The following is a 15260-nucleotide window of genomic DNA, read 5'->3' on the forward strand; positions in this document are numbered from 1 at the left end:
TACGATCAAGCTCATGGTTACGAATCATTTAAATCGGATGTTTACGCCTCTATTTCGCGTTGGACCAGGCAATGAAAATCGAAGATGCGCGCCTCACCATCAGCGTCAGCATTTCCCAACAACACCTTTGTAGAAAGGGAGATGCCCCCTTTTTTTAAGGTTCAGGGGGTCAGGTGACTGTCTGCCTGATATTTCAGGTATCAACCAGCTGTCATTCTGGGTGCTGCCACTTGGGTCAAGGGCGGTGGGGCGGTGGTGAGGTAGGCTAGGTGGCCCCTGCGCAAGCAAGGCCAAGTAATTCTTGTAGCGCAGCTCTGGCCACTCCCTGAACAGACCAGCACGCAACCCGATCGGTTTCCATTGTCCAATTCCATTCCATTTCCTGACCGGACAACAACCAACCTAAAGCTTTGCTTTGCCATCACCACGACACGCTAGCTACCTACCTACCCGACCGAAAAGGAAAACGAAGGGATAGAACGCGAGAGAGAGAAACAAGATGTGGCTTGTTAACTGGTGTAAGTATTTTTGGGCAAGGGGTGTTTCGATGGGATGGGAGCGAGATGCTGACGTTTGGGGGATGAACAAACAGTCTACGATGTGCTCTCTTCGCTTGGCTTGTTGAACAAGCATGCCAAGTTGTTGTTTTTGGGCTTGGACAATGCGGGCAAGACGACGCTGTTGCACATGTTGAAGAATGACCGGGTGGCTATTTTGCAGCCTACGTTGCATCCTAGTGCGTATTTGTTGCTGATTGAGGGAGGGAGTAAAGGGGACTGACGACGATGGTGGTTTTTAGCTTCCGAGGAGCTCGCGATTGGTAATGTCAGGTTTACGACTTTTGATTTGGGTGGTCATCAGCAGGGTGAGTCTTTACGTGTGCCCTTTTTGAAAAAGGTTGAATGAATAGGGAGTGCTGACGTGGAATGTGTTGTGGAAAACAGCTCGCCGCCTCTGGAAGGATTACTTCCCCGAAGTCAACGGCATCGTCTTCCTCGTTGACGCCAAGGACCACGAGCGGTTCCCCGAGGCCAAGGCCGAGATTGATGGGCTTCTTTCGATGGAGGAGCTGGCCAAGGTCCCGTTTGTGGTGTTGGGTAACAAGATTGATCACCCGGATGCGGTAAGTGAGGATGAGCTTCGTCACCATTTGGGGATTTACCAGACGACGGGCAAGGGCAAGATTCCGCTGGAGGGGATCCGCCCGATTGAGGTTTTCATGTGCTCGGTTGTGATGAGGCAGGGGTATGGGGATGCTATTCGGTGGTTGTCGCAATATGTTTAAGGGGAGGGGTTTGGATATGGGGGGGAGTGAGGTGACGGGGCGATATGAGGGGCGGTATAAGAGGGTAGTAATGGATGGGGATAAGAATCAATACAGAAGGCCAGTTGCGTTTGCTTGTGTTTGATGGGGGATTGCGGGTGTGGTTGGCTGTTGAACTTGTGGTGTAGGCATGGGTGAGAATGTTTTGAGGCGTTATGATATATGATTTATATTGGAAATGATACTTTTCTACCTGCCTCTCATGCTGATGATGCCTAGCGGGACAGGCTTCGAAAGATGATTGCTAGGCGTACTGGGATGAAGACCCTCCTCGCTAAATATTTTGATGGAAATTATCAGATTGTACACAGGCGCATATTTGGGAGGCATCACAAGATGGTCAACAGGCCTCGTCACATGATAGGCGGATCTACAGATTCGCAGCAAGCTCAAGAATTTCGTTCTTGATTTGCAATGATGATCTTTGTTCTAGTGTAATACCGAGGTGACATAGAAGTCTAGGCAGGACATAAAAGGAGGCTGAAGTTATCCCCAACACTTCGGAAATGAGCCCATAGGTGGAATGATTCCCCGAGTCCACTGGGGATGATGGTCAGAGGGAGGGAGGACGGGACGCAGTGGATGGAGCTTGACGATTCAGGGTTGCATAACCCGGTTCATCGGGGGGGTGTTACCCCAGCTCAAGAAGGGCATATCTGGAAGAGATGAGAAGCGGAAATTTACAGTCCTTGCCTGGACGTTGAAAAGAAAAAGAATAAAGTCTATGATTTTGAGATCACAGCGTGTGTGAGGTTGTGGTAGGGAGGTGACAAGGATAGCTTGGCATATGTTTTCCCCAAGTTTGGGGGTGGATGGAGAGTGCTGCACAGGAGGTGCCACTTTGCCAAAAGCAAACCGACGTCATTCCACTGTCCTCCTGACAGCGGTGCGCGCAGCGGCGGCGGCGACAATTCACCATTTTTGAATCAGCACTTTTTACCCACTAGATTGTTACCTACTGCATCACACTCCGGCGCAAATCAATTTAAGACTGAAGGAAGGGCAAAGAGCTGGAAAGAAAAAAGAAAAACTCTGGGAAGCGGCGCGAATATGCTATCTCTTCTCGGGGTTTCTAGGACCGCTTGACGACCGACCACCTTCCAATTTTACCTACCTACCAAGTTTGACACCTAGTCGTTCTTTTTTTTACTCTGCGATACTACACGGAACAACACGAGAAACCAGTGCGCCATTCACCATGGCGGACGAGAACAAAATGACGACGACCCCTATTCCCGACTCTTCCTTCTCGGGGGGTTCGTCTTCTGAAGACAGCCACCCCTCCTCACGCCTCAAACTCACCAGCACTACGCACCCCCCGACCGTCCGACCGGATATCGTGCTCCCCTCCAAAACCTACGGTTTCCCCCCGGAAGCGTTCGACTGGGCGAACCTCCCCGACGCGGAGACAAACTTTTTGCCGGCGGAGCATGTAGAAGCGTTTATACAAGCCCTGAGCGCGCCAGACTTTGTGGATGAGAAAGGGGAGGGGCAGAGTGTCAGGTTGAATAGTCCGGGGTTGTTGAGCAGGAGTGGGAGTAATTTGGAGTTTTTTGATGAGAATGAATCGCACGAGTATGGTGGTGGGGGAGGGCAGGAGATGGGGACGGGGACGTTTATCACGGCGAGGAATGATTGGGCGCCGGTTAATGAGCGAGTTGTGAGTAGGGAGGAGACGAAGAAGAAGAAGAGGAGGTTTTTGAGAGGGGATAGGGATAAGGGGGAGAAGAAGAGGAGGCCGAAGTTGGGGTTGAAGGGGTTGGTTGGGTTGACTGGGAGTGGGGAGGGGGGGAGGAGGGGGGGTGGGGGGAGGAGTAAGGATGAGACTAGGGAGGGGCACTTGTATCAGTTGTTGAAGTGGCCTTTTTTGTTGATTGTGGGGACGTGGTTGTTGGGGCTGTCGGTTGCGTATCTGGCGACGAGGTCGTATATTTATTTGTATGAGCAGTTTGTTGCGTGGAGGGGGAAGAGGGAGAAGTTGAGGCGGGCGATGAGGGCGACGGGGAATTACAAGCAGTGGGTGGCGGCGGCGAGGAAGATGGATGACTACTTTGGGGTGGCGGAGCAGTGGAAGGAGCAGGATGAGTTTGCGTATTATGATGCGAAGACGGTGAAGAGGGTGTGGGAGGAGATGAGGAGGTCGAGGGAGAAGGCCGAGAGGGCGACAGATGGGGGGGATGAGAAACGGGGGAGGGAGGCGGTGGAGGAGTTGAAGCAGTTGATGGGGGCTTGTGTCAAGAATAATTTTGTGGGGGTGGAGAATCCGAGGTTGTATAGTCAGACGTATTATGGGACGAAGAATTTGGTGCAGAATTTTGTGGATGAGGTGGAGAGGAGTATGAAGTTTTTGTTGGATACGGAGTTGATGAGTAAGGAGGAGAAGAGGGGGTTGTTTAAGGGGATTAGTGCGAACTATGGAAGGACAGCGTTGTGTCTGAGCGGTGGGGCGACGTTTGCGTATTATCATTTCGGGGTGGTGAAGGCGTTGTTGGAGGAGGACAAGTTGCCGGATATCATCACGGGGACGTCGGGTGGTGCGTTGGTTGCTGCATTGGTGGCGACTAGGACGAATGAGGAGCTGAAGCAGCTGCTTGTGCCGGCGTTGGCGCACAAAATCACGGCTTGTAGGGAGCCGATCACGGTTTGGTTCAAGAGGTGGTGGAAGACGGGGGCCAGGTTTGATAGTGTCGACTGGGCTCAGCAGTGCTCTTGGTGGTCGAGGGGGTCGATGACGTTCAAGGAGGCGTATGAACGAACGGGCAGGGTGTTGAATGTGAGCTGCGTGCCGGCTGATCCTCACAGTCCGACAATCCTGTGCAACTACCTGACCAGTCCGGACTGTGTAATCTGGAGTGCCGTGATTGCATCAGCAGCGGTCCCGGGTATTCTGAACCCAGTGGTGCTGATGATGAAGACGAGAGAGGGCAAGCTAGTGCCGTACTCTTTTGGCCACAAGTGGAAGGATGGCAGTTTGAGAACGGACATCCCAATCAAGGCGCTTAATCTTCACTTCAACGTCAACTTTACCATTGTCAGCCAGGTTAACCCCCACATCAACCTGTTCTTCTTCTCGTCGAGAGGTTCGGTTGGCCAGCCCGTGACGCATCGTAGGGGGCGGGGCTGGAGAGGAGGGTACCTTGGCTCGGCCGTGGAGCAGTATATCAAGCTGGACCTGACAAAATGGCTCAGGGTGTTGAGGCAGTTGGAGTTGCTACCGCGGCCGTTGGGACAGGACTGGTCCATGCTGTGGTTGCAGACCTTTGGGGGAACAGTCACCATCTGGCCCAACGCCAAGGTCACGGATTTCTTTGGCATCTTGAGCGATCCTGACGAGGCCAAGCTGGCGCGCATGATCCACGAAGGGCAGCAGAGCGCTTTTCCCAAGATCAAGTTTGTTGCCAACCGTTTGAGAGTGGAGAGGCTGGTGGAGCGAGGCAGGAGGGAGAACAGGCCTGGGTTTGATGCCTCTGTTGCCAATGACGAAGGCAAGACTGTGCCGGATAGGCGGGGCAGTGTTGATAGTTTGTTGAGTGATGATGATTTGAACCGGCTGCTCGATCGCCAGAAGCAGAGGCGGCGCAATGACGACGGCAATCTCACGGCGACGGAGGATGAGACTACGGATGTGGATGGGGGGTTGACTGATGGGGAGACAATGCCGGGTGGGGGGCAGAGAAACATGAACATTGATGGGGGTGAAACGGAGGTGGATTTCAACTCGGGACGTCGGGCGGCGGGGAAGTTGTTGCTTTAGACTTTTGTGTTTTTGCATTGCAATCATGGTTGGTTTGATAGAGGAGCAACGGTACCAGCAAGAACACATGTGGCAGTTTATATTCTAGAGGAGACGGTGAGATTTTGTAGGCTGTATAATTGACGAGTTATGATAGCTTTCTCGGTGTTCTGATTAGTCTTAACTATTCCAACTGTCAACCTGTCAATGCTCTGTGTGTAGGTAGAACCAGGTCCTCCTTCACCTCAATTGGTCGTGTTTGCTGCCCAGCTTGCTTCCACGCTTGCTCCTTAATTCCGGAGCAACTCCCACCATGCCTTATATACCTCTTCCTGCACTCCACATTTCAACAAAACAGAACCGGAAGCCGCTCTCATAACCTCTAGTGGTCAGGTCACACCTTGCTAATCACTAACATATTTGAGTAGATTTCCTCCTCCAAAAAGTGAAGTGTTCAACCCAACTATGGGGAGAATCTCCACGGTGGTGACATACACGGCTGTGTTTACCAAACCAAATCGTTACCATTGATTCACAGCATCTGGGTGTACTAAATACGGAGTTATCCCGCTGGACATCTTATCCCGGCTTGCGGTCACCTCTGAGTGACCGTCGGTCGGTCTTCCATCTGCCAATCCACCATCTAACTTTAACATGTCCAATATTATTTAATTAAGCATTGATCACCATAAGTACCGTAAGGGCTAATGGAACTTATCAAGTAAGTCAAACCCCCCTTCTAGATGCTAGATGTGATAAGTAGGTGTGAGAGAGGTGATGGTTCATTTTTTCAGCCTTGGTTTTTTTTTCTTGCTGGTTTCTTGTTACGCGACCCTCAGGGATTTTGACTGACTGTTAAAGTCTGACATGTCGATTGAGATTGTAGTGCTGATAGTCTGGAGTTGAATAATATGTTGTTGACTCCCCCCTAACCCATCTGTCTTGGCACACGGTCCACATCTCCAACCAACATCAACACCAAGACCACATCTATCCTTCAACATCATCATGTCAACAACAGCGACAACAACAAGCAAAATGATATCCCAAACCATCTCCACCCTCTACAGCATCCTTTCAACAATACCCCCATCTCAATACTGCCAATCCTTCTTCCTCTTCGCCGCAGCAGCTGTCTCGGCGATTGCAGTCCTCCCTTCAGACCTCAAGCAAATCCTCGTCGACTATGGCGCCCGGGCATCTTCACCAAAACCCAGCAACAACGCCGTGTTGTCATGGCTGTCAACCCTGACGAAACACACCCAGGTCCCGCACTCGTGGTTTGCAATCTTTTACGTTGTGTCAGTGGCCTGGTCGGTGTTTTGGCTGGGGCAGTTCCTCTCCGGTGGACAGGTCATCAAGTTCATTGCAGAACAAGAGGTGGAATATGGAGGGAACGGGAAAGGGATGGGGTCGGTGCAAGTGCTGGCCGGGTGGGCAATGATGTTCCTCCAGGGGGCGAGGAGGACGTGCGAACACTTGTTTGTGGTGAGGGCTTCGAGCACGTCGACGATGTGGGTTGTTCACTGGGTGCTTGGGTTGGGGTTTTACTTGGGGGTTGGGGTGGGGGTTGGAGTTGGGGGGGCGGGTGAGTTTTTTCTTTTTCATAGTGAAGGAGAAAGATGTGTGTGTGCTGACAATGATGATAGATGCTATCTTGAACCGGCGAACATTAGAGTTGAGCAGGGAGGAGATGGTTAAGCTTGGTGTTGCGGTCCCGGTGTTCTTCTACGCCTGGGCCAACCAGTACAAATCTCACAAACATTTGGCTGGACTAAAGAAATATTCACTGCCTACCGAGGGACTGTTCAGGTGGTTCGTCTGCGCTCATTACACTTGCGAGTGTTTGCTGTACTTGTCTATGGCTGTGGCTACGGCTCCGGAGGGAGTTTGGTTCAACAGGACGCTGGTGTGCGCGTTGGCTTTTGTGGTGGTTAACCTTGGCGTTACGGCTTCTGGGACGAGGAGGTGGTATGAAGAAAAGTTTGGGAAAGGGGCGGTGGAGGGGAGGTGGAATATGATTCCGTTTGTGTTTTAAGTGGATGGTAGTGGAGGGCAAGCACGGCAGCGTTAAGAAACGATTACCACATCAAAAAAGTTCACCATCATTCATAGCAACACGGACAACACGTGAGGAGCTTTTTCGACCCAAGAATTCGGCCTTGGTTCCCGTCAATTTTGTTCAGCATCAAAGTGGCCCATCTGCCTCGGCCGAGTCCGGAAATTCAGTACCTGGCCGGTGTTTTCTCAGGGACGCTTAAACATCAGTCCCAGCTTATTTCCCAGTTTGGAGACTTTGAGCACATCCCGATACGTCAGGCTGATACGTGTCCGCCGCTGGTTCAGGCCGTCTTTGTATAGCTCCGGAGAACGCAAGAGGTCCCAGTTCACAATCGTCTTCCCCGACAACTCTACATCGGTTGCGATAGGCTCGATGCCATGGAGATACTCTGTGTAGAGATCCGCGGTTGTGATCAAGAGACTCCGGGGCTCTTGGAGGATGCGCCAGACAGGCTCCAGGTCCAAAGCGCCGTCTTCCTTGCTCTTGTACAGGTTCAAGCAGAGGGTAGAACCGAGACTCACGGTGCAAACGACGGGGTGGTAGGCGCCGCCGTCCTTGTGTGGCATGATGCCGGTGTTTGGGGGGTATTCGTTGATCAAGACATGGTTTGGTCGTTGGTGAGGGCTGTCATGAAACATGTTCTCGGGTTGGCTGTCAGATAGTGGGATCGAGAGGAGACGTGCGACGACGGGTTGTTCGAGCCAGTCGGGGAGTGGCCGGGCATCGAGAAGGGTGTTTTTGACGAGATCGGATGGCCATGTTTGGAGGCGCCTATGAGTGAGTTGTCGCCATCTCGCTTTCGGAGCTGCGTTGACCTTTTTGTATGTTCGCGATTAGAGGCAACGAGGTGGGGGGCCCGAATCAAACTGGGCACATTATTACCTTGTCCAATATCGCCTTTTCCTCTTCTTCGGTGATGAAATCTGAGATGTAGTAGCAGGCGGGTGGAAGGGCTTTGATCTTCTTGTCCTCGAGGGTGTGTGGCAGGTCGAGGGGTCGAGAAGAAGAAGCAGAAGAGGTGTCGTTGTCGTCCATGGTGGTTAGCCTGTCTGAGAGCCTTGCCCTTTCCCCGCTTGTCCGAGAGGTCTGTCTTATGCGAGGATGGCCAAACGGGCCAGCCGAAGAGGCGAAGCAGCTCAGCAGCGGTGAGTGGTAGGCTTGAGTGGTTAGGAAAAAAGGAAAAAGTCTGACAGAAAGATTATGTAGAGCGGCCTCCCAAAGCTAAATTGAGGGGCCCTGCTTTGGGGTGAGTTTTGTTGAAGGGTGACAAATTCCGAACCAGGCGGCAGGGGTCAACAAAGAGAAAAAGAGGGGAAACAGTGAAGCACGAAGGGACTGCACAGCGTTCGGGAACGGCGTCTGTGAAACATGACGGGGGGCCAGTTCACGAGTGGTGCCGTCGCTGCACAAAAAGGTCCAGAATGACCTACATGCACAAGGCCGCCCAATGTTGAATCTACGGGCCTTGGCGCTAACCCCAAAGGTCCAACTAATGCAGGGCAAAAAAGCCCGGGGAGGCGGCGAGCTTTTTCGAGGCCCTTTTGATTCTTGTAGGTACACGGTATCTGCACTGAAAAGGAGGGGAGTCATCAGGCAACAGACGGTGATACGGCCGCTACCTGGAAGAGGCAACAGATCAACATTTAAACACTCAAATGGATGGCCCAGGCTTGACAGGATAGCGGTGTACCTTGATATTTCTTGTTATTTTCAGAAACAGTCGTGACAAAACAACCCACATAAAAAAATGGGGGAGATTGCGGCCTTCTCGACAATTGAGCTCAGTCCAGGCTGCCCTGTTGAAGGCTTGGAACACACCCAACTGGCACCCACGGCACCCTGGTCGAACGCGTCGGAAAAAGCATTGTCTCCAGGGATTAAGCAGACGACGGTGGTAGGACACAACAGGGCCAATCAGCACGGTGGCGATCAGACTTTGATCTGGGAATCTCCAACTTCCCGCCTATTCCAGGTGCTGGGCCTTGCTGAGTGCTGAGTGGTTCGCTCTTGGCTGAGGTGCCAGTGGGTGCTTTACTAGGTACGCTCCATTCTGCTGCTGGCCTGGTGCTGCTGCCATCCTGCCATCCTGCCATCCATCCATCCATCCATCCATTGTTTCCCGTTCCTTGGTGAGGACCGTCTCCTTTCACCAAACACACGCTCACGCTCACGCTCACGCTCGCGCTTTCACCCATCGCCAACCCGCGCGCAACTTCCCACCGGCGCGCCCATCTCCATCCCATAAAACCCCCTAGCCTAATCTTGGAACCTTATCCAATCCCGCGAGCCGTGGTGGTCGTTTGATTCGTTTCTCTCTCGTGTGTCACTTTTTGACCCGCCTCTACACTCACCTCCAGCTGCCACTGGCTCAGTGTTCGGTCACCTTGCTCTGCGCTGCAGTCTGCACTTTCTTTGCGAAGAACACTACTCTATTCTGTCGCATCATTGTCGACATCCTGATTCAATCACCACGCGTTCCTGCTGTCCTCTCGATCGAATTCCCGGGCCACCCAGCGACCAGGATGGTGCACAGCGGCTCTTGTTTCTCGAATTAAATGACATGGATGCGCAGAATGCTGTCGAGCCCGCCTCCACGAAGCCTGCTGCTTCTCCCAAGCGCCTGGCAACAGGAACCGACGCCGACCAACCCAGGTCCTCCGCCGTGACCAAGTTGTCCCAGATCGCCAAACCCGAGCTGTCCGTCAAGGACAACAGGGACCACCACAGCAGCAGCAGTAGGCCGAGTGCGGCCGGCTCGCAATCACACTCCCAACACCAACACACCTCACATACTTATTCCCACTCTCACTTGCACGATGACGATGCCGGCGATGGGAACTCTGATGCCGAAACCATTGTCCTGCCTGGCAAAGATGGCCAACACTCACCGTCCAAGGTACGCAAGATCATCAAACACGAGGACAAGAGCGATGGGGAAGAGGCTCCACTCCCAGCCGCACCCTCGCTCAATCGCAAGCCCTCCACCCTGAAACATGACCGAGAAGGTGAGAGCAACAGCAACAGCAACAGAGCAGACCGGGCAGACAGAGCAGACAGAAAAGACCGGGGCGACAAGGCCGACCGTGCCGAAAAGCCAAGCAGGTCGGCATCCGCTGTCCGCAATGGTCCCAGCGGACCCAGTGATAGCGCCGCCGCGCTGGCCGGCAGGAAGAAGAAGCATCCCGGTGATAGGGCCAAATTGAAAGACGGGTCCAGCGGTTTGAGCTCCGCGCCTGCGTCTCCACCTCAGCAGCGTCGTCGTCGGTCTTCGAATGCGCACTCCAAGTCGGATTCAGAAACTGCACCTGTGGATTCTCCCAAAATTTCATCAAGAGAAAAGCTGCCAAAATCTGCTGCCGATAAGCTGGTGCCTCACAAGAGAAAGGCCCCCAAGCCCGAGTCTGACGACGAAAGAGAAAGCCGCAAGGTTCGTCGACAACGAATTTCAGGCTCTGGCCTTGACGCGTCTCGCAAACCACACCTTCCCTCGGCCAAAACAAGCCATCACGAGGTCCACACCTCGACTCGCACTCGATCTCCATCACCGCACTCCCGAGCTTCTCACCGCCGTAGCATCTCAACCCATCTTCCCGCCTCATCGTCCAACGGCCTCGGCCAAAAGAAAAAGCGGGTTCCCGCGCCGCTCCAGTCGACCGACTATCACTCTGACGAGTCGTCTGTGAGCGGCAGCCCGCACCCTCGCAGCTCCAAGCTGCGCAGTCTAACCACCCCAGCGACGGCGGAATCGACCATCTCTCCCGCCAAGATGGCCCCCCACAAAAAGCACCTCGACGCCCACGGTCAAACCCACCTGGCCAGGGCCTGTGCCAAGGGTGAGTATGAGAATGCAAAGGCCCGTCTCGCTGCCCGACCCGAAGATATCAATGTTGCCGATTATGCTGGGAACACGCCACTTCAAATTGCAGCACTGAATGGGTACGACGACATTGTGAAACTTTTGGTAGATGCCGGCTGCAATCTGGAATGTTTCAACAACGAAAAGGACACCCCACTTCTCGATGCGGTCGAAAACGGACATCTCGAAGTCGTCAACATTCTGCTTGCGGCAGGCGTCAATCCCCGAAAGGCTAACGCTTATGGAGAGGAGCCTATCGCTAGGATCAACGAAGATTCAGAACATGCCGATGAGATCAGAAAGGCTTTACAGGAAGCAAAGAAAAATATGGGTGATCGTCGACTCACCTCGGAGGATCATCATTTGGACCATCCCGATACCTTGTCGTCACATGGGAATGAAAGTCCCCGACGATCGCCTGGTGCCTCCAGCTCCATCCACGCCATCGGAGGGCGAAGAGCAGGTACCGTCAGGGCGAACAAGACCAGCAATCACTTACTTTACATGCCGATGGACGACAAGACTCTCCGATTGGCAGCCGCCCGTGGTGACGAGGAAACGGTTACGCGCATCCTCCAGGTTCGGGAGGCTTTCGACGATCCAGAGTCCATGGTTGCGGCGGCACGCGGTGGTCATGAAATGGTTATGCAGCTGTTGCTGGCTCTCGGCAAAGCGAATCCCGACCCTCCACCCATTCCATCTGCGGAAAATAGCGAGTATGCCACACCAATGCTGGCGGCGATTGGGCAAGAGAACCTTAATGTGATTCGACTCCTGCTCGCCCAAAATGACTTTGATCCCACGAAACGGTACAAAGGGGAGACATACTATGAGATTGCTCGGCGAAGGAAGGGTCCGAACTGGGGAGATGAGGAACACATTCTGAAGAACGCCTATGATGAGTACAAAAAGTCGCACAAGGATGGCTCCAAGACTCGATCCCCAAACAGACGAGAGCAGGAGAGGGAGGCTCGGCGAAATAGGACTGAAGTCAAAGACGAAACGGCTGCGCGGTCGTCCCACAAGCGAAAAGCCTCCAGCCCTACACGGGAGCCCAAGAAATCCACTACGTCCAAGCTTGCTGCCAGCCCACGAGAAAAACCTCGATCAGGTTCTTTTCCCGCCCACCCCGACGACCAGACTTCGCCTAAACGTGGTCCCGGCAGACCCAAGAAGGATGACCGGATACCCACCATCGCCATATCAGATCGCGAAGCCTCCCCTGCAGGAAGAGCTCCGAAAGTCAAGCGTGTGGAGTCTGATATGGCTGTTTCTGCGTCAGAGGGTGAAGCTGTTAAGCCAAGACGGAAGTTGATGACCGCTAAGGAGTACCACAAGGACAAGCAGCAGCAGCAGCAGCAGCAACAACAACAACAACAACAACAACAACAACAACGTCGGCAGAGCATAACTTCTAGTGCGTCGTCGATGAATATTCCGTCTAGTCCTAGGGATGAGCCTGAGAAGTTGGCGAAGACGGAGAAATACCATGATCGGACAAAGGCTCTTAAGAGGGACGAGTCTCGTGATCGGCTCTCTGTCTCAGGTGAGAGTACTGGTAAGCGGTACAGATCAAGTGCCACCCCGCCGCATCCTAGCATTATGGAGAAGGACGCCGGTGAAGCGCCTACTAAGAGAAGACGCTTGGATGTTCCAGAAGGCAAGGAGAAACGGCCCAAGCCAAGCCCCTCTGACGATAGGCTTTTGAAGGCGCCTGCGCCACGCGAAACGGTATCTGCATCAGGATCTGTGGCGGGCTCTCGTATGAGCTCCAAGACGCGGGATGACGACGACAGAAAACCCACCCCCAAACCCAAAAAGGTGGAGGAACACGCTAGGAGAGAATCTGGGAAATCCAACTCTTCCGATAACAGTATACATGTCAAGTCCGAAGATCCAGACGTGGAGATGCCGGATGCTGATGCGCCCGCAAAGGAACCTTCTCAACAGCGGAGGAGGGAGGAGGAGGAGAAGAAGAAGAAACTAGGCGAAGCTGAAATTGCAGCCCGTGAAGCCAGAAGGAAGGAGGAAGATAAGAGGCGGAAAGAGGAAGAAGAAAAGGAGAAGGAGAAGGAAAGAGAACGGGAAAAGGAACGATCTCGCCTTGCAGAGGAGGCCAAGCGTCGTGCCGAGACAGAAGCCCAACAACGAGCCCAGGAAGAGCAACGACGAAAAGAAGCCGAAGAAAAGCAACGAAGAGAAGACGAGGAACGCAGAAAACGCGAGGAAGAGGAACGTAAGCAACGAGAACAGGAGGAGCGACGTCGGCATGAAGAGGAAGAGCGCAAGCGACGAGAAGAAGAGAAGAAGGCCGAAGAGGAGAGAAGACGCAAAGAGGAAGAGGAGCGGAGGAAGCGGGAGGAGGACGAGCGGTTGCGGAGGGAGCAGGTTGAGCGTGAAGCTGCTGAAGAAGCCCGACGGCAGCGTGAGGAAGAGGAGCGCAAGGAGCATGAACGCAAGGAGCGCGTGCTTCGTGAAGAGGAGCGCAGGCGTGCCGAGCGTGCAGCCAGAGAGGCCGAACAGCGGCGGTTGCGTGCTGAGCAAGAACGTGCTCGTCTGGCCAAACTCCCTCCACTTTTGCGCTGGCTCGAAAGCGCCGTCAACCCCAAGTTGCCAGAGGTTGCCGAGAAATTCAGCACCATGCAGGGTGTTCGCTACGATTGCATCCGCCCCGAGGCCAACGGCACTTTAGACGGCAGAGAACAATGGCTTCTCAACACCCAAGTGGCCCTTCTTCTGGGAGAGAAGGATTTGGAGCTCTCGCGATGTAAGTGCTTGGCTCGACATGTGACATGACAATTGCAGATTTGCTAACGAGTGCACACAGATACTGCATGGACACGGATCCCTGTCTCGCAAACCGCGAAGCGCATCATCTGGCGCCTGGAGTCGGACCGTTATGCGCTGACTACACCCAGTCTCTATGAGCTCGGCAGGCAGCTCCCCGATTACTACGAAGGGCACGACCCTGAGCAGATGGGTTACCTCACTCTAGAGCGGCTCCGGAATGAGGCTTGGGAGAAGTTTTCGGCCATGGATATGTTCTTCGTCAAGGTAAGCTCGTCACGGTGTCAATCTTGTGCAAAAAATACTAACGTGGACCAGGCATCTGATTTCATGTTCATCATCCCGACCATCTACCATCTTCGCAATGTGAAACTCTCGATGGCATATCTGGAACTACCAGACCCGGACGCTGAGCCCGTCAATTGGGTGGTTCATCAAAAGTGGAGAAGTGACCCTCAAGCACACATCTTGGGAGGGTTTGCGCCCACAAGCAAGCATTACATGAATGGCGAGCTCCTCCACGAGGACAAACCGATCTTGAGGGAGGCAAGCACTTCTCCAGTTCCTTTCCGTTGCCGGCGGATTCCTCGGCACGGCCTTACGGCCATAGCCCGGGATGACCCAGCATATAACCAGTTCTTCAAGGACAACGGCGGAGACGGGTCTGTGGAGAATGCAGAGTCGCCCCTCCTTCCCAACGGCGTACACTCGTCACCCACGAGCACGTCGTCCCCCTTGATGGCTCAATCAATCGATGGTGCCATGTCACCAACAATGGCCATGGCGACAGCCCCCAATGGAGCTGCCAACCAGCCAATTTCGCCATCCTCAGAATCGGGGCCAGCACAGGCCCGCCCACTGGTCAACGGCATCCACGGGCTGGTCAATGGTGACACAGTATAGATGGTCACCGTATCCAACACAGCAGGATATCAGTACACTCGATTGCTTCTTTTTGGGAGAGGAGGTTGATTTGCTCAGAGTTGATGCGTGTTGAATTGGATGGCTTGCCTTGGATCTCATATCTTTTCACCCACCTTACCAACTAAACAACGAAGTTTCGGGAGATACCCTTGATTTGGCAGCAAGCTTTGCCTCATGTCGGGAGTACAATGTTCATCATCATGTTCATGGAATGGTTGTTATGTGGAGGCGGCGGCCATCAAGATATACGTATATGGAGTCGTCGGTCTGGGTTTTTGGGCGGTGATTTTACATGGGAAAGAGAGGCAGTTGTGGTTTATAGGGCACGTTTGCCAGGGCGATGCAATTCGGTGCTATGTTATATTATGAGGAGGACATTGGGGTCGTGCTGTATATATATGAAATCTTATAACTATGAAACTAAAACAAATATGGGAAAGGAATAATGACGATGGGAAGTGAAGTTGTTGAGTTCTATTGAGCAAATGGCATACAGTAACATCAGATGGCCCCGCAAGCTTGAAGCACAGGCCTGGAGGTGGCGATTGAGACGGTGCCAAGGGCGGCAGGCAGG

The 15260-nt window shown here is 53.4% G+C and overlaps 6 protein-coding genes across 6 annotated transcripts; 4 read left to right on the forward strand and 2 right to left on the reverse strand.

Annotated features, from left to right (window-relative positions):
• Positions 1 to 174: 174 nt before the first annotated feature.
• SAR1 (COPII coat GTPase) lies at positions 175 to 1527 on the forward strand. Its single transcript, XM_062949876.1, has 4 exons — positions 175 to 518; positions 593 to 736; positions 800 to 865; positions 945 to 1527. The coding sequence occupies exons 1-4, from the start codon at positions 500 to 502 to the stop codon at positions 1283 to 1285; spliced, it is 570 nt and encodes a 189-aa protein (XP_062796080.1). The 5' UTR covers positions 175 to 499; the 3' UTR covers positions 1286 to 1527.
• A 995-nt stretch (positions 1528 to 2522) lies between these two features.
• On the forward strand, positions 2523 to 5078 carry QC764_702140 (uncharacterized protein; the record flags this gene model as incomplete). Its single annotated transcript, XM_062949875.1, has 1 exon — positions 2523 to 5078. The coding sequence occupies one exon, from the start codon at positions 2523 to 2525 to the stop codon at positions 5076 to 5078; it is 2556 nt and encodes an 851-aa protein (XP_062796081.1).
• A 987-nt stretch (positions 5079 to 6065) lies between these two features.
• DFG10 (3-oxo-5-alpha-steroid 4-dehydrogenase) lies at positions 6066 to 7095 on the forward strand (the record flags this gene model as incomplete). Its single annotated transcript, XM_062941181.1, has 2 exons — positions 6066 to 6645; positions 6707 to 7095. The coding sequence occupies 2 exons, from the start codon at positions 6066 to 6068 to the stop codon at positions 7093 to 7095; spliced, it is 969 nt and encodes a 322-aa protein (XP_062796082.1).
• On the reverse strand, positions 6350 to 6888 carry QC764_0112630 (uncharacterized protein; the record flags this gene model as incomplete). Its single annotated transcript, XM_062941182.1, has 2 exons — positions 6350 to 6552; positions 6855 to 6888. 2 exons carry the CDS (start codon positions 6886 to 6888, stop codon positions 6350 to 6352), a joined length of 237 nt encoding a protein of 78 aa, XP_062796083.1.
• Positions 7096 to 7304: 209 nt separating the features above from the next.
• On the reverse strand, positions 7305 to 8556 carry QC764_702120 (uncharacterized protein; the record flags this gene model as incomplete). Its single annotated transcript, XM_062949874.1, has 2 exons — positions 8002 to 8556; positions 7305 to 7934 (listed from the first exon to the last, which is right to left on the reverse strand). Exons 1-2 carry the CDS (start codon positions 8152 to 8154, stop codon positions 7305 to 7307), a joined length of 783 nt encoding a protein of 260 aa, XP_062796084.1. The 5' UTR covers positions 8155 to 8556.
• Positions 8557 to 8846: 290 nt separating this feature from the next.
• On the forward strand, positions 8847 to 14665 carry QC764_702110 (uncharacterized protein; the record flags this gene model as incomplete). The annotated part of the gene is made up of 3 exons (XM_062949873.1): positions 8847 to 13742; positions 13803 to 14029; positions 14081 to 14665. Exons 1-3 carry the CDS (start codon positions 9680 to 9682, stop codon positions 14663 to 14665), a joined length of 4875 nt encoding a protein of 1624 aa, XP_062796085.1. The 5' UTR covers positions 8847 to 9679.
• Between the last annotated feature and the right edge of the window lie 595 nt (positions 14666 to 15260).

Source organism: Podospora pseudoanserina (assembly GCF_035222485.1).
Source record: "Podospora pseudoanserina strain CBS 124.78 chromosome 7 map unlocalized CBS124.78p_7.2, whole genome shotgun sequence".
NCBI lineage: Eukaryota > Fungi > Ascomycota > Sordariomycetes > Sordariales > Podosporaceae > Podospora > Podospora pseudoanserina.